This window comes from Aristolochia californica, unplaced genomic scaffold (assembly GCF_029961685.1).
Source record: "Aristolochia californica isolate CCGP_79_NKW_82.1479 unplaced genomic scaffold, dmAriCali1.0.hap1 SCAF_3, whole genome shotgun sequence".
Taxonomy (NCBI): Eukaryota; Viridiplantae; Streptophyta; class Magnoliopsida; order Piperales; family Aristolochiaceae; genus Aristolochia; species Aristolochia californica.
In genome coordinates, this window is record NW_027181992.1 from 4944286 (window position 1) to 4966563 (window position 22278).

A 22278-nucleotide genomic window follows, 5' to 3' on the forward strand; every position below is an offset into this window, starting at 1 on the left:
AGTTTACTTACACCAAGCCATGAAAGGATGGCAAACCGATTAACTACATTAGCCTCTAGTAAAACTATTAGAAAAGCCGTGTGCAAGAACGCGACGAGTCATGGAGGTGCCAGATCTCATTGTGAACCTTGATTGTCGTCCTTCTGGATCGCAGTCCCAAACACAACCCCTTTCATTATATATTGCAGACGAGCAAACACGAATAATAATGATTTGCCCTCTGTAAGGCCGCTTGTGATTAGGCATCAATTGTAATACTTCCACTGTCAGCCATTTGACACTTCTCAACATGGATAAACTCAGTCAAGCAAGAAGCATGACCACAGAAAACCATGCAGTAAACAGTGCAAGAAAGGGCCATACGATATTTTTTGTCAATGAACCCCAGAGGAAAAGGTGAAAAAATGGAGTTCATGGGTGCAGCCTAGTATTGGCGATTGCTTTCTCGGAGAAGAAATCTACATAGGGCATATATATTTACATAAACCAATCTTATTGGGTTTTTGGACATGGATGAATTGTCTATAGAAATTGCTTGCAGTTTCTAGAATTTATTCCAAACAAAAACCTCTTGCTCAGTAGACCACATGGATAGTAAGACTAGGTAATCCCATCAGAAATAAATAAGAAGAACAAACTGTCTAAGGACTAGGGGACATCAAGTCTCCCTCCGTGGAATAAAACAAGGAGATATGTGAGCTTCCGCAAGAAAGAGAAGCAATCACGTGTCCTTGGAGGGATATACAGATGATCAAAATGACATGTACAAAAAAGTCCGTGAAATAAAAGAACCGAGGACCCGAAGGCAGCAAGTAAACTGATTGCAACTGTGGGACAAAGAGATTTCATTACCTAGCATCATTGGAAGCAAAGGACTCTGCAAATCCAGTGGGCACAGGAGGGATGCTGCCCCGACTATCATCAATGCTTGAAAGGTTGTATTCGGCACTATCAGTAGCCTGCCATGCCTTGACCATCTGACAAAGAGGTTGGCTGCAATCAATCCCCATATATTCCTCTTGATCATTGTACATGGGCTTCCACTTCTCTACAAGTGGTGACAAGACGCTAACAGCATGACCCATATCAGGCCGCTGATTAGGATCTCTTGCAGTACAGTGTCCTGCCAACTCAGCAATGATAGCAATGCTTTCGAAAGTCTCTTCATTTACCCCAAGAGACTGATCAACGGTGGACATCAGTTTTTCTTTGTTCGATTTAATGCGCCAAAACCATTCAACTAGATAACGGCTCTCCTCAGGTCGGTCCTCATCCAGGGCTGTCAAGCCAGTCACAAGCTCCATCAAAACTACACCAAAGCTGAATACATCAACTTTGGTTGAAACCTTCCCTGTGACTGAAATAAGGGAACCAGTCAGAAGAACATGAACATTATTAATATTTCACTGCTTTAAGAAATATAAAATTTACTTGCATGAAATGTGTGACTTTAGTCCCTAACATGAGTGAGAATTCATCACCAGCAACAGAGTTTCTGGTTGAATTGCTGTTAAGCTGTCATGACCCATGACAGTGGTTATAATGAGAAAGTAGCTGCAAAAGTCATAACCCTTTTGTGACTTGGGCTTCGGTTCAATTGTCACATAGGGGTGGGGGTGGGGGGGAGGGGTTTCCGCATCATAGGTCATCAGCATTCCATTATTGCTATCATAAGCAGGACATGGAAATTTTCTTTAATGCATGCTTATTCAACCACCCCCCTTCTTCCTCTTACATGCATGGAGATCATCTAGGTTGTAAAGGTTTTTCTTCCTAAATTACCACATTGTCAAGTGAATCAAAAGATGAGAAAACAAAACAGACTTTGTATAATGAATGATCGGTGCAGAAAAGAACTAGGACCTTATTAATGATCTAAGATAGAATTAGAAGATTGCTTATCAACTAGCTAATCAAAAGAATATCTTCAATGTCTATAACAGTGATAAAAGCCCTAAGAGAATAAGAATACCCAAACGGGAATAATCAGATATCAAGAAACATACCAGCATATTCTGGTGCTAGATATCCAAAAGTCCCAGCAAGCCTAGTTGCCACAGATTGTTTGCCATCTGGTGCAAGTTTAACCAAACCAAAATCAGAAACTTTGGCTCGAAAGTTATCCCCAAGGAGAATATTAGCAGACTTGAGATCTCTGTGGATGAAGCTTTGCTGGGCCAAGCTATGTAGATATTCCATTCCTCTTGCCACATCTAAAGCTATATTAAGCCTCCGTTTCCAAGATAAAGGCTCCAGATTCAATTTCTTCCACTGAAATAAATGCTTACTCAAAGCTCCCTGTGGCATATATTCATACACAAGGAGCCTCTCATTCCCTTCAATTGAATACCCTAAAAGGGAAACTAAGTGCCTATGTCGAACTTTTGAAAGCACAGCAATTTCAGACTGGAACTCATCTAAGGCTTTATTAGTTATAACACAAGATTCCATTCTTTTAACTGCTATTAAGGTACCATCTTCAAATTCACCCTTATAAACAGTACCAAATCCACCACGTCCTAGCTCGTTATGTGAGGCAAAATTATCGGTTACTTTACGCAACACTTGTACGGATATGACCAGATTGCCAGACTCAAATACATGGGTTCCACTACTACCAATGCTGTGAGAATCACTTGCAGTAACAGATGTGCTCTGATTGGTTCGGTCAGCAATTACTATCTTAACATCTGAGTCAGATGGCTCTCTGGGGTGAACAACAACTGGAGGTACAGCTATAATTCCCTTCTTTTTCTTCCTAAAAATGTACCATACAGATATGAGCAGCAAAAGAAACAAAACAAGAACTGATGCCATAATGACCCATAGCTTCCATGCTCTCTTATTGCCCTGTCCAGATGAGCCTCGATGGGATGTACCACCTGGAGTGCCAGCATCTGGGGAAGAGTTCAGGCTTGATGGAGACCTTGAACTCCCGGGAGACAATGGTGACTCAGGGCCACCAGCAATTAGTAACTTATTTCCATCAAGAGCCAGGAGGACAGCAGTGCTGAATTTTGGTACTGGAGGTTGTAGATTGTTGTCTTGTAGATTTAACTGTTTGAGAGACTTCAGTTGGGTGTAATTGTCAGGAATTACACCACTAAGATTGTTGCCAGCAAGATTTATGTTTTCTAGTGAATACAAGTCGCCCAGTGAAGGACTCAAAGTCCCATTGAACCCACGGCCAGGCAAACTAATGGTTGTCACCTTCTGTTTCTTACAAACGACACCTAACCAGTTATTAGCGCATGGATCATTACCCACCCATGAATCTGCTAGAGTAACAGGATAATTCACATCTGAAAGAAAACCCAGAAGCGCAGTTACCTGCGGTGAGCAAGCAATACCAGGCTCTGACAGGCAGAATGAGTTAGAAGATAAGGTAACATTGACCCCTTCTGGAAAGGTTGGGATAGAGCCCATCAACATATTACTGTCTAATTTCAAATCCTGTAGCGGCAGTGATGTTAACTCCAAAGGTATGGTACCTACAAGCTGGTTATTGTTGAGCCACAACACTGATAATGAACTGCAGTTTCCGATGCTAGCAGGAATTACCCCTGTGAACTGGTTAGCATTGAGCCACAACTGTTTCAGGGAGAACATTGAACCAACAACGTCAATGGGACCTGTCAAACCATTGTTATTCAACCACAATATCTGAAAACTGGATGTACCATAGTTTGTAGGTATTTGCCCAGTAAAATTGTTGTAAGATAGTTTCAAAGCAGTTAAAGATGGCATCTCCCCCAAAAATTCAGGCAAAGGCCCACCAACATTTGTGTTAATCAAAGATAGATTCTCCAACTGGGGGGAATTCTTCAGCACTGGCGGTAAAGTCCATCCTGACTTGTTCAAAGGATTGTACTCCAAAGATATGACCTGTAACTTGTCAAGGCCATTGAAGAAATCGGAAGGGATTGTGTCAAAGTTATTGTTACCCAAATAAGCATACTGCAGTTCTGATAATCCAGAGAAGGAAGGCAACTTTCCATTGAGACTGTTGTGCTGCATCCCTAAATTTATGAGCTTGGAAAGCTTATTGAAGTTTTGGGGTAAAGGGCCGATCAGGCCAAGGTTCTTAACTTGAAGTTGAGTAACCCTATTATTCTCACAGAAAACATAACGCCATGCAGGGGGTCCACATGGGTCATTATCACCCCACTCCAATAGCTCCGGATTCTTTAACCCTTTCCGAAAATCATCAAGAATTGCAGCATCGGAAGCATCAGTCAATCCCAAAGCTACCGAATAAAAGCGGATAATGAGTAGAAAGAAGAGAAGAAGCTTGGCAGGAAGCCCTCCCATGGAGATTTGAAAAAGATTCAACTTAAATCATGAAACCCCTCACGACCATTCAGCAGTTCCAACCACAACAATAAGAAATCTGGTATTGAATTCAGCTAGAATTGTTGAGGGCTAAACCCAAGTCTCCAAAAATCCTGCACAAGAAAAGCCCCATTTCAGCTTTTGGGAAACCTAAAAAGAATCTTCAAGTTTCTACAAGCTTCACAAAAATAAGCGTAGTTACACAAATCATGAGAACATGAAGTAAACAGGCATAAGCATCTGAAAATTTCATTCTCTAATGGTAAGCTACACATTATAAGTTCTCAAACCACGAAAGAAAGAACTCCATGAATACTTACATTGATATTTCCAAGACACCCAGATTAGATTCCCCATCATTTGATACAGCAAGCACTCCAGAACCCAGGCTGCAAAAAGTCATCAAAAAAGAAAAAGAAAAAGAAACACCCGTAAGCACAAAACAAGCTTCCATTCCCAAACATAAGAATTCACAGAGCTTACAACCTTCCGGTTGACAGCCACCGTGCGTGCGTGAACCTCAGATCATCGGAGAGTGGAAGGAAAGAGTGCAACAAAAGAACAAAATTGCGGAGAGAGACAAAAGAGCAAAGTTAGTTACCTCAATGGAAACTTCCTTTTATCCTCGAAAGACGAGTACATTCCTTTCCATTTCCTCCCATTTCTTCTATAATTTATTTCTGTTAGCTCCCGCAGACACTGCTCCGTTAAGATAATAAGCTCCGTCTCTCTTTTTCACTTTTCCCATTTGAGGGATTCCCTGAATTTCGGCCCTAATTAGCACTAGGGAAATCGTTCCCAGGAAAAAGATTGTTCGAGACCCCACTGATCGCCACTGATCGCGGTGATTAACTGAAACCTGACTATCCTATCCTGTTTAACCTCTTACAATATTTCGAGATCAAAATTCCTCCTACAATTATTTGATTTTCCATATCCACCAATAATGGTTAAAACCCAAACCACAATCCTAGCTGTATTTGACTGAAATTATTTCATTTTCTGAATATTGAGACACAGAAACAACAAATGACAAACATTTTAATGCACAGTACTGACGCTGTTATGGTAGAAAAATGGGGAAGAAGAAAACAATAAAAGACATAGAAATGGCCCTTTGTATAATGATGAAAATTGATTAAAGTGGAGAGCAAAATATTAAGGTGAGAACCTATCTCAGACGCCTAAGCTGCACCATTCGTTCCCCACCCAGAAGATATATAATATTGGAACAGCCAAACTCTTCCTTTCTTTCTTCTTTTATCAGCTGATTCAACAAATGACAAACTGGTAGCGATCCCAGAGAGAAGCCAACTCTTTAAATATCAGCTGATTCAACAAATGAACATGGTAAAATGTAAATGGGGAAATCCTTTCACTGCTTAACCAAATAAATTCGGGATCACCCATCAAAGGACGTAGACCTTCTCAAGCCTTCATCAAGCTTCAATGTTTGTCCAAACTTGATTTAAGTAACATAACGATCTTTATTTTTCTTGTTTTGTTACTGAGGAAGCCTTGTTGTTTGGCCGAATTCAGATTTGCCAATCTTTGACAGGCTGAACAACTAATCCGGGGACTACAAAGCGGCATTGCCTCGTAAATTTCATTCACATACAAATCAACGATGGAGATAGGGTACTTGGTTGTGGGTGTGCTGTACCTGATTATTTATTGCCCTGAAGCTGCCAAGATTTCTAGTTTCATCGTCTTAAAACAACTTAAACTTGGAGCATTGATATCAGCGTGAGAAGATTGATGAAGATAAATAAATAAATAAAAACCATATCAAATATGCATACACCGCATAGAGTAGTAATGTAACGTGGTCCCTTGAGACTCCAATAGTGCCGTCGGTTGCCTATACAAGTTTCATTGATTAACAAGGCCTCTTTAGTGCATCTCACGGAACAAAACTCGCTTGCATCCCCCCATATCATGACTCGATCCACGTCACAGGTCTGATTGCGCTTCCAATATTCCACTACCTTAAAATCCTTACTTTACTTAAAAGTTTACCAAAATTAACCTTCACCTCTTGGTCACAAGACTCACCACTGATAGGCTCACAAAAAAGAAAAGATTAAAAAAAATTAATAAATAAAAATTGACGTTGAATCCGGTGGTTGCTGCCATCACCATCCATTTTGTTTTTTCTTTACCGAAATTAATTTTGTAGCGATCAAATAATTTCATGCGTCCACATATGAGTGGCCAGCCTGTTAGTGGGGCCCACAACGATCATTCGCGGACCCACCCATATGACAAAAGTTTATTTTGTCGGAACGGTCTAATCTAAGGAGACCTAAGAGTCGGATTACACTATGCTTAAGGTAGAAAAGAGGGAACCAGGTGGGGCCGGTCCGTCTTTCCGTTATGATTCGTCTAAAAACGCTTATATTTAGTTGGATTTTGGAGGACCGTTTGTGGCTTTTGGCGGGAAGTGCAAGGGCAGAGGGGGTCAGAATCATTAGGGTCTAAAAAATAACGAGAGACTAGGGCAACCATATGATTCCTCTCCCTCGATTTTCCCTCAACAATAACCTAAATTTTCCAGCCTTCTCCTTCCTGGCTTCTCGTGGCTTCTCGTGTCTTCGTCCATGGACCAATGACGGCCGTGAACGCACCGCCGACTGTCCTCAACCAGGTGAGTTTGTTTTTTTCCTTCTTCTTTTTCTGCTTAATTCTTTTTCTCCCTAAATCCTACGTGTTTTTTTTTCCTGTTAATTTCCTAAAGAATAAACCTTCAAAAGCCTAGCTCCATGTCGCGTCGCCTCCCTCTTTGCTTCAGTCTTAACAAATACGTAAATCGAATCTATATTTCAATTGATATTTTCTATAAGTTGAGTTCCATTGCAGTGAGGGCGGAGATGAGGGTTGGGAAAGGAGAGGTGGATCCACTTCTCGTTTGGTTGTATTTAGAATTCTCATTGCTCTCGTGGGTTTTAGACCCTTGACTTCTCATACAGTTCTCGTTCGGTCGTCTCTCGGACACTCTGATTTGATATTATGACCATCCTTAGGATCTTAAGATGAGGAAAATGATTGGTGGTTGATAGGGAAAAGCAGATCTCACCAAATGAATGGCATATGCTTTTGGGAATTAAGCTCTATTAACTCCTCTTATCCTTGAGTTTGTAGGGTATTACACTTGAATTTGTACTAAGTTAAAAATTTTAGATTCGAACTCGATTCCAATTTTAAGTTCAAGGTTAGGCTTGACTTCGAGTTCGAAGTATTTAAATCATGCCCAACTTGAATATATGCAAGTTCGAACTCGACTATCCTCGACAATATGGCCTACCTCCGACGTGATTTGAGTGACGTCTCATATTTTATCAATAAGAAAGAGAACAAGAGAACCACAATACGAATAGAAAGTTATAACCTACTCTTTAAATTTACCCATAAATTTAAAAAACCTATTCACCCCTCCCCACTCCTACGTTTACCTTTGTTAAATCTTTCATCCATCTAATCCCATTTGTTAAACCTAATAAGAGGTTCGTCCCATTTGTTTAATCTTTTCACCTCTAATGAAAGGTGGACATACCTCTTAATTCATCCTCACTACACTCACATAACAGGACTTCCACATCTTTAAGGCCCATTAAATAACCCACACTGTTTGCAATGAAGGCAATTCACTTGTATTTACTAGCCCAACAAGCGATTAGCCACATGAATTATTAGTGGTAATAGATAAATGCATTAGTATTTTATATGGCTTTTGCTCATTTAGATTATACATATCATATATCTTTCATTCATCTTATAAATATCGAAGTAAAGTAAATTTAATTAGCATTTTTAATTAACCATGAACAGTAATAAACTCTCCCGTCTTTATGTGGATCCCACTGAGCAGTGGGCCCGCGAGAGGAAGGATAGACTACCGTTGCCAGGTGGCGATCAAGGATAAAGCAGATTAGAAAAGCTGCTTTGGGTCAAGAAAGTCGTAAAAACTTGATCTGCTCCATCTCTCTCCTATTCTGTAAAAGGAACTCGATGAGGTTATTTTTATCATTTCAGCGGCGGTTTCGGGGAGGCTCTTGTCTGCGGTCCTATGAGTCGCTTCTGGGTTGTCAAGGTACGCACTCACTGCCTTCTGAATCTGCTCAGCAACCCTTTTCCTTGATTGACAATCGTTTTAAAGAATTTTTGCACCCTCTTTATATATGAAGATGTTATTCTTTGCAACCTTTGAGAAAGAAAAAAAATTTCTCTCTTCAACTATCAGCCTCTGGCCTTTTCTCGTAGCGGCACTGCCACAATTATTATTCTCTCTGGCAATCACAAATTCATTTATTATCCATTGCTCTTGGGAATTTTTTTTATGAAATTCATCGGCTTCCTATTACTTTTTTCTTATGTAGAAGTCTCCCGTGCGCCTCGTATTACTTCTCTTGATGAGGGTTCAAGAAGTAGCCGCGCAGATGTTTAAGTCGTTTCTCTTGATGAGGGTTCAAGAAGTAGCCGTGCGCAGATGTTTAAGTGTTGGGTTACGTCTCTATAGATTGAATTCTACGGCGCAAAATTATGGTATGCATTATTGACAAAATAGATGACGATGTGTTTCTGTTTGTTCATAAAGTCGAAGAGTGTTGTCTTTGTTTAATGTAATCTGATATCATGTGTCCATGACTTGACCGTCTGAGTCAAATTAGTTCAAGAAAATACATCCTTGCCTTTGTAATATGGTTTCGAGTGAAAAAAGATGGTGGGAAGGAAGTAATTATTGAATTCTAAGAGCAGCTCTTTCCTCTGCCATTGCATAAGAAACAATTTTTCTGACCATTTGCGCTTGTGAATTTAATGGCCCTATGCAACAATTTTCTAGATTTTTGTACTCATAAATCTAATATGTGTTTCTGTTTCCTCAAAGTAACTCTTCCATTTTTTGCTCATGCGGCATCTCTTCCATCTTTTGACATGCCTGATGAGATCCCTTTAATGAACTAGTCATGTGCTTTCGGCAAGCTATCACTCTCCTTGGACACTCAAATCTGTTTTCTTGAGCCAAGAGTTCTTTCTATGACTTTTTTAGTTGTGCATTAATTCATTGCTTGTTGTATAACATGGTGCAAAGTGTCAACCTTGTCAACTTTATGAAGCAATCCTGACCTTTGGTTATATTATAGTGCAGGGAGCCAGGAGTTAATAATCTCAATGTCCCATTTTTTTTCTTCTGTTAAATTTTTCTGATAAAGATGAGAATAGAGGTTCCATTGGGAAGATCTCCCAAATGAGAGATACAAAAGGAAAAGGCAAAAGAAGTCTACATGGAAACTTGCTGAAACAAAAGGAGAAAATACAGATAATCATAAGATACAAAAATGTTGAAAGCAATTTGACTAGGTGGAATTCTGTTTTTATTTTCTATTTTCTACTAAGCTACTTGCCTGAGTGATCCGTGGTCTAACTGCTTCTTGTGTATGTGATTTTGGATGGTTTTATGTGGCATAAGAAATCTCCAGTTGCATCCTTTATTATGCTAACTCTGGAACCCTCTTGGCTCTATGCTGTTATCTCATTTCCAACTGGAAGCCTGCTCTATTTTCAACTATAAATTATCTAGAACATGCATAGTCCAAAAGGCAAGAACCTTCATTGTGGACCTTAACAATTTTCTTAATTCAGCCAATGCAAATCACTTGCTTCTGCTTTTTCTGAAAATAGTTTCAGTTGGCTAATAAATTATTTAGCACTTGTTAAGTAAATGTAGTCCAACTGAAATTGGTGCTCCTAGTCTGAGGAAATCTGAAGTTAGATGCTTGTCATGTCAGGCAGTATTGTGGGGCTATCATTTTAGTAATAATAATCATACGGTATGTTGATTTTCTGTACCAGGTATTACCCACAATGGAGTAACAGAATAACCTAAATAATGTGCCACCAGCCTCCTCTGCAGCAACCCCAGCAATGACTTCTTGACTTCTTGTCGGAAGAAAAAATCAGATATTGCTACCTTCATGCAGGACTTGAGGGATCATATGGATCAATTTATTCATGCTTCCATGGATGAGCACGTGTCTTACGTTAAAAATACAGTTCAAAAGGTTAGTTAATATCAAGTGAGACACTTGCTTCAAAATACATCTGGTTGGTTTTTATGTCCTCTTATGCATAGGTATTTTGTTATGAATCAAATTATGTTTTATCTGTATCAAAATGGGAGAAATATTTAATTATTCTATTGTCTGTTCTTGAACAATTCTATTTTAGATGTTTGGAATGTCAAAGATTGTTGCAGAGAGAGCATCCAGCCAAGATGAAGTTGAGAGTTCATTGCCACTGCAGACGGTCTCATCCAAGTAGCCATCTTGGAAGATGATCGATGAGGTAACTGGCCGGTGTTTTCAATCGGGGTTTTTTCTTTGTTTTAGTAAGAAAGGAATACTACAAGTTTGTTATGATAGGAGAAATTCCCTGTTACTGGTGATATTGATAGATCCATCTGTGTGATGTTGTCAAGTTTTGTGTATCTATTTGGTTACCACATCAAATCCTTCACTTGCAGAAAGAGAGACTGCAATCAGTATTTCAACCATATCTTACCCCCCAAAAATAAATATTTAAACCATATGGGGCAACCATTTCACTATCATTTCTTTGTGCGTGTGGGCTATGGTCCCCTCTTAGATATAGCAAGTGCAATCATGAAAAAAATGGATCATCTAAAAACATATGATTCCATAATATTTTGATGGATATGTCTTGGAGATATCAAGTTAGATGTCTTGGAGATATCAAGTTAGATATGTGTTGAATTGTTGATGCAATGAACTGAAGTTAAGATCAGGTGACGAGAACTCAGCTTTGTGGACCAAAAAGCCCTGGAACAGGTATCACCTTCCTCAAGTGAGGTGCCTCTTTCCTCTGTTTTTTTTTTTCGTCTGCAAGTGAGGAACTGATGCGAAGTATGATTAACTTCAATTTCAAAAAAGTTGATTAGAGTATTTTTTAACAAGCATCTTACACTGGAAGTAATTGAATTGTGTTGGACCCATTTTCTGTCTTCCTTGTGTAGATCAAAACTTAAAGCCGTCTGGGTTTTTACTAAAATAAATATCGTTCATCTTGATCTTAAACAGTTGTTCAAATTTTAGCAAACCGACTGGTATCACGTGATTAAGAAAAGGTAGTTTGAGACTGAGGTTTCTATTGAATGCTCGGTTTTCTCATATTCAAGCACTGAGATGATGAGATTCTGTAGAAGACCAATGGAAGGATTTTCCTGAGGTGACGCTCATGAGACAACATCAGTCAATGAGCCTGGCTGAGTGAGATTTTTAATCAAGGTATGTGTCCTGTTAAGGTCCATGGCTCACTAATCGATTTGATCTTCCACATAATTTCATTAAAAAAATCATAAAATTAGAAAATAATCGTCATCGTTCCCATACTCGAGTAGCTTCCAACGTTGTCTCCCACTGGTCAACGGCATCAATCCACTCTTTTGCAGCTTCTGGACAAGCTCTATTTCAAGGGTTCGTCTTCCTCCGCCACACCCCCCCCCCCAACAAGCAGCCACAAAAGAACCCACCAAGCATCCTCCGCTCTTCAAAGCCATCGAGTTTGTGTTATACGATCTTAGCTTGTTTAAGCTAACCCCAAAAGAACCCAAACCCTTGTGGCTTTTTCTGGTGACTGGTACCGGCATGCAGCTATCTGCTTTCCTCTTTTTGGAGGTGATGGCAGGGGAGAAAGGAGCCAGGCAATGAAGACCATGGGCGTTGGTGGAGAAGGATGCATCCTTGAAATATTTGAAACGAGCTTTTGTTCAGATGCTGCAAACGACAATTTCTTGCTTTCTTTCGGACACGATTTCTTCCCTCTTTTCTTTCAGTATTTTGTTGTAAAGTTCTGGGCTCAAATTCTTTATGTTATCAATCCTTTTTCTGTCTTCAAAATTTGAATTTGCTAGGATTTTGCTCTGTTCTCCCCTCTTGGAAGTCGAAGATGGGATGAATTTCTTGTTCAAATATGGTTTTTGTGTTTAATTACGATGATATTATTTCATGCTGTAGGGTTTAATCATCTCTCCGAATTGGTGATCAAGTCAGATTTTTTAACATGATAATTGTAAACTTTGAATCGATTTTATGCAATAATTGATATTTTTGTGTAGACTTTTCTTTTCTTAATTTTTATGATGGTCTGATCTCGTTACATCAAACCCAATTACTTTACCAAGTTAAGATCCAAACATAAGGGAACTCGAAAACCAAAGTTTTTTTTTTTTGAATGATTAAACTATGAGTTTGAAATTTTTTTTGAAAAAAACCCCTTTCTTCGAGAGTTTTTTTTTTTTTTTAATGATAAAACTATGATTTTCGAGAGTTAGATGATCCATATACAACTACTATCTTCTTAACTGATCTTCAATGCTAGGCTTTGTCGCTTCGTTTGAAATAGCCTACGGTTGTTTATGCTTTAACAAATTTTCCCACTTTCATTCTAAACACATCAATTTGCTGATTCTGGATAGCCGGTGTTCAAATCAAAATTCCAAAACAGGAAAAAAAAATAAAAAAAAATCCAATAACGTACTTCATAATCTAATGGCCTTCTGACTACAAACATGGATGGCAACGGCCTCGTGTAATGCCAAAGTGGCATGCCCAGGTTCAATCACAGACCATGAGGACCACCTATCGTGGCTATCCAAACACATGAAACAGCTCTACCATCACTAGTTCCACCTTTGATAAGTTTCCCTGGAAATTAGTCTGCACCTGACATATATTTGTGAATGTAAACAAGTAAATGCATTCAAAGAAGAGAAACAAAAACTGTCATTGTTCACATTTGTATGTGAATTTAAAGAGCTTTACCGGAGAGGTAAAGAATATACAGCAGATAATTTGCCATGTTTGACATGGCCACCAACCTGGAATATGAATGGAATGCATCTGCGACTAGACCATTTGGGAAAACAGGGAAGTGCCAGGGTCCACACATTCCTCAAATCTTCATCACCTTCTCAAGCCATCCTTTCAAGGATATGCATTTGTCATCATAAACTCAACTTTCCAAGGTCTAAGATCTGTCAGCTGGCCTGCAGAGAAGCATCTCCGGTTGGTCCTGTATCACAATTTGATTTCTGTAGGTGTTTTAGATGCTTGATGTAGGCAGTTTTCAACCTCTCAATTTCATTCTGTAGTGACTGGTATTGACCTGTGAATAGAGGCCACACCAGAAAACAAGAAAATCACTAACAAACAAAAAAAAATTTATACTAAGATTGCATCAAAAGTGACTGCATGGAAAAAGAAAGATCATCTTTGACCATTGTCTTTTCTTACAACAATCCAAGGAGCATATCACTTTCAAAATGACATGACTGCAGGTACCTCCACAGACTGCAATGCACTTTCAGAAAACGCAAGTCATTTGTTTGAGACTCATTCACACTTCTTTAGATGCATCTACTGTTGCAATTGAAGTCTTTATGTTAAGCATGCGATTGCTGTTATGAGGGATGCACCATGCACTCCCTTTCATTAGCAAACAACTATCATTCATACTTGTCTTTTAGAATTTTTAGAGAAAATCTGCAATTTTCAGCTTAGGACTGTGTTCGGAAACAAACAAGATCTACTTTGGCAATTGCTATCAAGAAACTTTTTTTTGACGAATTTAAAATATGGGCAATGAGTTTTCTTTCATGGAATTTTTAATTGGTGGGCTAGTGGATCTAGACCATGAAACCACTGAGGTAAAGGATCGTTTCTGTATATATTGTATTGCAAAACCAACAAAATTTGATGTACGTCTACAGCTAATCCTGGCTTCATATTTCTTTTCATTTTTATGTCATACAAGCTTGTGGACTCTTCTGACTAGATTGGATGGTTTTACATAATTGCCTTTCATGTTAAAAATAAGAGTTATCAGTATGTCGATTGCTGACTACTATTCTCTTTTAACATATCAGGGGGCACAAAAATCAGCACAGCCTTAACCTATATTTCCAAAATTTAGCTCACTTGCAAGGAAAATGTTAGAATTTCAATGGAAAGAAGTTGCACAAGCAACTTCCACAGAAACAGACAGAGATAGGTTTTTTCTTTTTTAAATAGAGAGATAGGTTTGTTGAAAAACCAGCAAATGGCCCCAAACTGGTGAATAAAATATCGTCTAGAGAAAAATCAACAAAGAGTGGAGCTCACCGTCCTTGATCATTTTTTCCTTCTGGAGACTAGTAATCTGCTTCTTTAAAGTGCAGTTTTCCACAGATAAAAGAATTCTCTGCTGAAACAAAGAAGCAACTTTGGCAGTCAAATCAGATTCCAAAGCCTGCACCAAGAAAAAGCACAACCAAGTTAGCTCATTCATGGTGACAACAAAAGTACTTTTCACCGTCATGCATAGATTAAAATTACATTTTCCAGGAAAATGATATCATGTAAGAGTTCACCACCTCAAGAACATTTACAGTTTTTTCGAGTTCTGCTATATATTGAATCTTGCGGGCTCTTGATCGCTGCCCAGAATGCCTACAGAGAAGTTTAAGAAAAAAGACACCTAAATAAGCTTGCAACTTGGCAATGGTGAAATAAATCAAGGTAAAAGTGGAAAGCATGGATTCAGTCTAGTGCACAATGCAAAAGGCTCCTTACTCATTGTGGAGATGTCTTTGTGTACACTATTTCTCGATCTTTTTAAAGAAAATGATAATGGCATTTAACTAAAGAAAGAGAATGGCATAAAGGCTAAAAAGGTTCCTAGAAAGAGGAAGAGATACAAGCAAGGAGAGAAACTACTTAACAGGGGTTCCATACAACAAGATCTTGCAAAAAGGCTTTGCCCTAATTGGTTCAATTGTGGGGCTCACTTGACTGCGCAGGCATAGAATTTTGGGGAAAAGGTTCCAATTTGATTGATTGATGCATTGTTGTACTGAACTGTGGTAGTTTGTTGTGTTTAGAGGACCAATGAGGGCTCCTATGTGAAATTTTCTCAGCCTATTGAGATAACTACGATTAGATTGAATGAATCGAATTATGTCAATTGTCATGGTCAGTTTTGATGTATTTGAAGGGCAAAAGGATGGCCAAATACATAACAGAAGATCCCCCATCCTTATTACTGAGGATTGGATGGCTGAAGACAACTTAGCTTTGGTTAGTCAATAGTATGGAGTCACGATTTAGTGACCAGATTTTGAGTTGTAGTACTGCTAAGGCAATGTGGACTACCTTAGCATCTACTTTGTCTCAAGAAAGTAGCTTGTTGAGAATCTATGAATTGTATGTGAGATACTTTAATATAAAGCATGACAGTAGATCAGTGACAGTTTACTTCACTGAGATGAGATGGGTACTATAGGAAATCAACACATTCCATCCATTTACTACGAATGTTGAAAACATTCGAAAGAAAGAAAATCAGATTCAAGTGGCTTAGTTTCTATATAATTTGGGCTCTGAGTATGATGCCATTCAAGCTCAATTGTTGGCCAATGAGGATGTGACCACCTCAGGTTAGACATTTAATAGGGTTCTTTGGGTTGAAGGTGCAGTAGCAAGAAAAAATGACCAGGTGGAAATCTCTCAAAAGCAATTGCTCGTACCCTCTAGCTCTCTATTGGCAGATCTGATGGTCAGTTTTGTGGTGGCAATAATAGAGGTAGAGGTTGCTCCCTTTCTACCAGTGGTCATGGTCGGAACGATAGGGGGGGATCATAGACGTGTTCACTGTGGAAGGTCACACCATATTTTTGAAAAATGTTGGGAGAAATCTTGTAAACCTGCTTGAGCCAACTCTATAGTCAAAGAACAAGATGACTCTTTTCACTTTAGCTCTTACAAAGAAATTCAGTAGTTAGTACAACAACTGGGCCAATTGACTGCATCATCTGCTACTTTTTCGACTGTAGAGACTCATCATTCATCCTCAGCAAGTGCCACAATGGCGAGTACATGTATGATTGCATTGAATGTTCCACTCTCCCTCCCGGATAATTGATTCAGGATCCTCTACCCACATGTCAAGTGTGTCTTCCTTGTTTCAGTCCATTAATCCGTCTTCTTGATGTCGTGGAGTTACTTTGGTTGATGGGTCCACCTCTCCCATTCAGAGGGAGAGTGTTGTTCACACTACCCCACAAATATCGTTAGACTCTATTCTATTTGTTCCCAAGTTTCTTGTTAATCTCTTGTCTGTGAGTCACATTACTAAATCCTTAAACTGTTTTGTAACTTTTTATCCTACTACTTGTGTTTTCCAGGATTTGGAGACGAAGAAGACGATTGGTTTTGGTCATGAGAAGGAAGGACTCTATATGCTGGATGATATATCTGTTTCTCGAGTTGTGACACTCTCTACTACAGATTCATCCTACTTATGACATCTAAGCTTGGGACATCCGTCACCAGTTAAGTTGCATTAGTCTTTTCCTTCATTGCCAACAGATTTCTCATTTGAGTGTGAGTCATGTTAGCTGGGAAAGCATCATCAGTCTAGTTACCCAATTAGTTCTAATCGTAACACTAAATTGCTTGAGTTAATTCATTATGATGTATGGGCTCTATGTCGGATTCCTAGTCTATTTGGTTTTAAGTATTTTGGATTATTTATTGATGATTTTAGTCGAGTAACTTAGGTGTATCTCCTATGGGATAAATCCGAAGCCTTTGATGTATTCCTGAATTTTTTTAGTGAAATAAAAAATCAATTTGGTGCTTGTGTTCATGTGCTTCGTACTGATAATTGGTTGGAATATCTTAATCACAAGTTTTCAACTTTTGTGCCTCCTATGGTATTACGCATCAGAAGTTATCCTTATATTCCTCAACAAAATGGGTGGTTGAACGTAAAAACAAACATCTTCTTGAGGTTACTCGGACATTATTACTAGACATGAGCATTCCTAAGTCATTTTGGGGGGATGCTATTTTAACTTCTTGTTTCTTAATTAATTGCATGCCCTCCTCTGTTTTCAAAGGTCAGGTTCCTTTCCAAGTTTCCAAATCATATTGTAAACTATTTGATGTGATACCTTGTGTTGTTGGCTATACTTCTTTTGTCCACATTTTTGGAGCTTCGATTGATAAGTTGTCACCTCGGTCAATCAAATGTGTCTTTCTAGGGTACTCTCGTCGACAAAAAGGGTACAAATGCTATGACCCTGTTCACCGAAAGACATATGTGTCAACTGATGTGACCTTCTTTGAGCATACCTTGTATTTTGAGTCCTCTAGTGAGATTCCTGTTTCTTTCATTTAGATAGTCCAATTCCAGTTGTTGTTTTGAATTTCCTAGCTTCATTAGGTTCCTCTCCACCTCTTCGTGTCTATACCCGTCGTCCTCGTGCTACTATCGTGCCTCCAACAGATAAGCCTACAAAAGTACCTTCTCATGGCCCGTCGTCTTCCTCTGTGCCTGCAGGTTTTGTTCTAACAGATTAGGACTTGCCTATCAGTCTATGGAAAGGTAAACGGTCTTGCACTTCTCATCCTATCTCTAAATATGTTTCTCTTGGCTTTTTGTCCCGTTCCTTTAAATCATTTGCTATGTCCTTGTCTACTTCTACTATACCTCCTTCAGTGTAGAATGCTTTGTATTCTCCAAAATGGAAATGAGTTATGGATGACGAGATGAGTGCTTTGTTGTCTTGGGGAACTTGGTGTCTATGTGATTCTTCGTCGGGAGCTACTATTGTGGGGTGTCATTGGGTTTATACTATAGTATATAATGCCATTTATGGACTTAAACAGAGTCGCATGGCATGGTTTGAGAAATTTAGTATTGTACTAATGCAATTTGGGTTCCACTGAAGCCATTGTGACCATTCTATGTTTATACTTGAGAAGAAGACTGGTGTAACTGTTTTGGAGGTCTATGTAGATAATATTATATTCTCCGATGATGATCTTGAAGGCATCGTCGAAGTTAAACAATACTTGGCCACATATTTTCAAACGAAAGATTTGGGCCCCCTCAAGTACTTTCTTGGCATTGAAGTTGCCCACAACAAACAAGGTATTGTTCTCTCCCATAGGAAATATGTATTAGATATGCTACGTGAGTATGGTTTGTCAGGTGCTAAACCGGTAGATACTCTCAAAAAAGTCAACCATAATCTTCATGACACACAGGGTTCTGCTCTCAAGGACAAAACTCAATAGAGACGCTTGGTAGTTAACTTGATTCATGCAACAATTATCAGGTTAGATATTTCATTTGTTATGGGAATTGTGAGCTAGTTCATGAAAAAATCCGCAGAAAGCATATTTAGAAGTTGCTCAATGGATTTTAAAGTATTTGAATGGTGCACTTGGAAAAGGTCTATTGTACACTCAAAATAAACAGATTGATGTATTTGGATATTCTGATGCTGATTATGTTAGGTGTAAAATAGATAGACGATCTATATTAGGTTACTGTTGTTTTGTTGAAGGGTAAGCTAAAAAAGTAAAAAACAGACAATTGTGGTTAGATCTTGTACAGAGGCCGAATGTCAAACAATTGCTCACATGGCTAGTGAGCTTATGGGGATTAAATATGTTCTTCTTGAATTTGGTTTCAAGTTACCAAGTCATATGGTCATGAAGTGTGATAATTGATTGGTCATTTTTATTGCAAGCAACCTTGTATTCTATGAGTGAACTGAAAATATGGAAGTATTGATTGCCATTTTATTAGAGATGCAATTATACAAGGAAAGGTGGTAACTCCATAAGCTCACTAAGCCATATGTGGCCATTCTCAAAAAAAAAAAAACTCCATATGTGAAGTCTTCAGACCAATTAGGGGATGTGTTTACCAAGCCATTAGGAAGACGTGAACATGCATTTTTCTATGACAAATTGGGTTATTTGATATCTACTCTCTAGTTTGAGGGGGAGTGTTAAAATATCAACTCAGGGTTATTTTGGTCGTTTCATATATTATGTTTTTATCTTATATGATGTCTGTTAGGTAGGCAATGTCTTCATATGCCTATGGTTCAATTTTCATTCATTTTAGAGGTGTATTTTAGGAGATGTAAGTCTATGTTTTGAGGGGTATTTTTGTCTTTTATGTAAAAATCACTTAAAACCCTGATTAAAAGAACAGGGGGCATCCTTTTTTAGGCATGCATTCTAGGGCAACTGCTGCTGCTCCTCTCCAAGCTCTTCTTCTCTTATTTCTCTTATTTTTCACCCAAATATCAGATTTTTCACAAATACTTCACATTACATGCCCAAGGCTTTTTTTTTTGGGTAACAGGCCCAACATATCACTGGAAGCCATTGAGCAAGTCTGAAAAAATGTACAAGGAGCTAGTTTTACATGACCAAATTAAACCTAGACAACCATGATTCCCTTCCAGACATGGATGTATGTTGCAATAACCAAAAAACAATTGAATCTGTTTTAAGAAGTTTTCTATTGAGTATCTCTTCAATTTATTATACAGGAAAGAAAATTAGTAGAGTATCTTGATGTTGCAAAGTGCAAAGATTAGTTATACAGATTCCAAATCCAAAAAGAACCCTTTCCCTTACTGTAAAGATAAATGCATGCTCAGAATAACACTACTCAAAAGATTTTTTTGGGGGGGAACAGTTGGCAGCTAGAAGGATTATCTAATTTAGAGGCATGTGTTGCTTTTGCAAAAGTTAGTGTCATTCTGTATAAGTTGAATCAAATGGTCATGCCAATTACATGCACACGACTATAGATCTCTAAAAGTTTTTTACTAAACTTAATGGAGTGCCAATGCCTAAGTCACTTAAAAAAAGGCTATAACACTAAATAAGCAAATGCCAAAACAAAAATGCCACCATGGCATGACTCATTATACAGTATCAACCAAAACAATTTCTTCTTAACTTACATAGGTAATAAAACAAGCAAGAAACTGAAGACTGGCAGTTTGAACACAACCAAATGCTATTCATGCCTGCAAAACATGATTTGCACTTGGCAGAAGCCATAGAGATCAAAACACCTTAAACATTAGTTGCTCCTATTTCAGAATTATTCTATAGGAATATTGAGTAGAGGTTTCCAGCTGCAATAGTTACCAGGTCATACCAAGACACAATCTTGACAACAAGAAAGTCACACAAATTTTCATTCTGATAAAAAAACATATTTAGGTGATTAACTTCATCTTAAAAAAAAGGAAAATAAAAAGACAATTTGGTGATTAAATGAAAAGTGACAACTGTGAAGTTGAATTCAGTAGGTCAAAGAGAAAGGCAGAATTATGGGAATGAAAAAAAAATAGAAAAAAAAAACTATAAATAAGAAAAGGTATGAGGTAAATTTTAGGATAACACAGAATCTGCACCCAAGGAAAAAATAATGAGCTGAATTTCTTACCGCTTTACAGCCTTCGTTTCATGATCATGATCACAAGCACCAACCGGTGAATCCTCTTTAGCATCAGACTGGCATATCTGATATCCATATGAGACCTCCCCAGATAAATACCCTAAAGTTCTTTGAGGAACAAGTTCTGACAAAGCTGAAACTATTGAGGATTCCGAAGAGGTTACGTTAATTTTTCTCCTAGGAGAATTAGGTCCATATACACAACCATCCTCCAATCCAATACAATCACCAGTCTTGTCCATAGCTTTTGACATTTCAATAGATATACCTCCATCCCCAACAGAGGAGTCCTCTGTAATAAAAGATGCTAATGGTGGAAAAGTAGCCGAACCTTCTAATAAGGCAAAAGAATCACTTGCAGATCTGCGATGAAATACTCCTTTCGTATTTGATTCTGAATCACTTAGAAGCTCATCAAGCCAAGAGGGTTGCTCTTCCAAAATGGAGCTTTGAGAAGAAGAATGACGGTGGCGAGGATGAAATTCACCAGTTCTGCTTGGTGTGAAAAGTGTGGAATCTGAATTGCAATGAGAAGATGAAGATTTGCTTATGAATGGACAGCGTGGTGGCAGATGAGATTGCCGAGACATGGTAGAAGTGACTTCACTTGACTGCCCTTGGCTCATCCATGGTTTTGGTGCTACCATCCTTCATTACAAAGTGAATTCCAAATGAGAGAAGATTCTTAATTTCTCTGGACAACATCAAAACGAAATTTTGATGGTAATGATTTGCCTCAAAGAATTTACAGTATTTGCCAAACTAAGTGAATTAGTAAATAAGACAGAAACAGTATTTATTCCAAATAACACCCAGGTGACAAGAATAAGACGGCATAAAAAGATGAAAAACAGATAGAACCATATTAACAAAGCAAACTTTGTACCAGGATATCCGAAACTTGACAGTAATGTAATTTACAGATCCTAAAATCCTAGTGAAATAACTAAAGCAGAAAAAGGACAAATCATAAACCAAAAGCAGTAAAATGAAAATTAAACTATAAACTAATGATCTATAGAAGCATCAAAATTTGTTCTACACACTCACATTACAGATTTTCATCTCCATTTTAAAAAAAAAAAAAAAAAAAAAAAAAGAGGAAGAAGTTGGTTTTTATTCTTACTGCGCTGAGATCGTTTCCACCAACTTTAGAATGCAAACTAAAAAACCTCAAATAGAAACGAAATGAATGAAACAGTGACCAAACGCCTGAGCTGTAAATCCCAAACACGAAGAGACATTAAAAATATTAGCAGCACTCAACATTCAAACTGTAGACGGACGATGTCGACACTGGTCAAGCATCTAAGTAGAAGAAAAAATAAAGCAAAAAAAAACTTAAAATAATAAGAAAGCCCAGCATGCAAGAAAAGAAATAAACTCATGAATCACCAGAACGATCAAGAAGAGCACAAGAAAGCAAACAGCTGCATAGGAACAAAAGGATAAATTGTTATTTGTGTTTTCAACCCGCGAGCTCACCTGTTCCTTGTAGAAGAGAATGGCGTGGAAAGCAGGCAGCAGAAATCAAAATCCAAAAGGGAGAAGGAAAAGGGCGAGCTCTGTAGTAGTTAGAACGCACAGGGGGGACGAGTGGGTAGAGAAACAATG

At 38.3% G+C, this 22278-nt stretch overlaps 2 protein-coding genes and 1 long non-coding RNA gene across 8 annotated transcripts; 1 reads left to right on the forward strand and 2 right to left on the reverse strand.

The window, feature by feature from the left end:
* Positions 1–441: 441 nt before the first annotated feature.
* Positions 442–5039, reverse strand: LOC137959052 (receptor protein kinase TMK1-like). 2 transcript variants are annotated; one of them, XM_068806328.1, is made up of 4 exons: positions 4934–5039; positions 4653–4721; positions 2007–4445; positions 442–1357 (listed from the first exon to the last, which is right to left on the reverse strand). In XM_068806328.1, exons 3-4 carry the CDS (start codon positions 4309–4311, stop codon positions 849–851), a joined length of 2814 nt encoding a protein of 937 aa, XP_068662429.1. In that variant the 5' UTR covers positions 4312–4445; positions 4653–4721; positions 4934–5039; the 3' UTR covers positions 442–848. The 2 variants fall into 2 exon arrangements, with proteins under 2 accessions (XP_068662429.1, XP_068662428.1); XM_068806327.1 differs by lacking the exon at positions 4934–5039 and adding an exon at positions 4819–4909.
* Positions 5040–6781: 1742 nt separating this feature from the next.
* Positions 6782–11113, forward strand: LOC137960072 (uncharacterized). 3 transcript variants are annotated; one of them, XR_011114114.1, is made up of 5 exons: positions 6782–6979; positions 8161–8422; positions 8709–8874; positions 10183–10391; positions 10558–11113. It is a non-coding gene; the product is annotated as an uncharacterized lncRNA (long non-coding RNA). The 3 variants fall into 3 exon arrangements; XR_011114113.1 differs by having other exon boundaries at positions 8201–8422; positions 10558–11112; XR_011114115.1 differs by having other exon boundaries at positions 8365–8422; positions 10558–11109.
* A 1614-nt stretch (positions 11114–12727) lies between these two features.
* LOC137959781 (basic leucine zipper 6-like) lies at positions 12728–22278 on the reverse strand. Of its 3 annotated transcripts, none has more exons than XM_068807133.1 (5): positions 22150–22278; positions 20653–21312; positions 14759–14834; positions 14508–14634; positions 12728–13438 (listed from the first exon to the last, which is right to left on the reverse strand). In XM_068807133.1, exons 2-5 carry the CDS (start codon positions 21309–21311, stop codon positions 13425–13427), a joined length of 876 nt encoding a protein of 291 aa, XP_068663234.1. In that variant the 5' UTR covers position 21312; positions 22150–22278; the 3' UTR covers positions 12728–13424. The 3 variants fall into 3 exon arrangements, with proteins under 3 accessions (XP_068663234.1, XP_068663232.1, XP_068663233.1); XM_068807131.1 differs by having other exon boundaries at positions 12728–13512; XM_068807132.1 differs by having other exon boundaries at positions 12728–13512; positions 20653–21358.

Excerpts from the sequence above, each read along its gene's own strand:
- LOC137959781 (XM_068807131.1), bottom strand. The coding sequence starts at position 21,311 with ATGGTAGCACCAAAACCATGGATGAGCCAAGGGCAGTCAAGTGAAGTC. Across the intron at positions 14,835-20,652 it reads GAAACGAAGGCTGTAAAGCG|GCATTCTGGGCAGCGATCAA; the intron begins GTAAGAAATTCA and ends ACTTCTCTGTAG. Across the intron at positions 13,513-14,507 it reads GGAAAAAATGATCAAGGACG|GTCAATACCAGTCACTACAG; the intron begins GTGAGCTCCACT and ends CTCTATTCACAG.
- LOC137959052 (XM_068806328.1), bottom strand. The coding sequence starts at position 4,311 with ATGGGAGGGCTTCCTGCCAAGCTTCTTCTCTTCTTTCTACTCATTATC. Across the intron at positions 1,358-2,006 it reads TCTAGCACCAGAATATGCTG|TCACAGGGAAGGTTTCAACC; the intron begins GTATGTTTCTTG and ends CCCTTATTTCAG.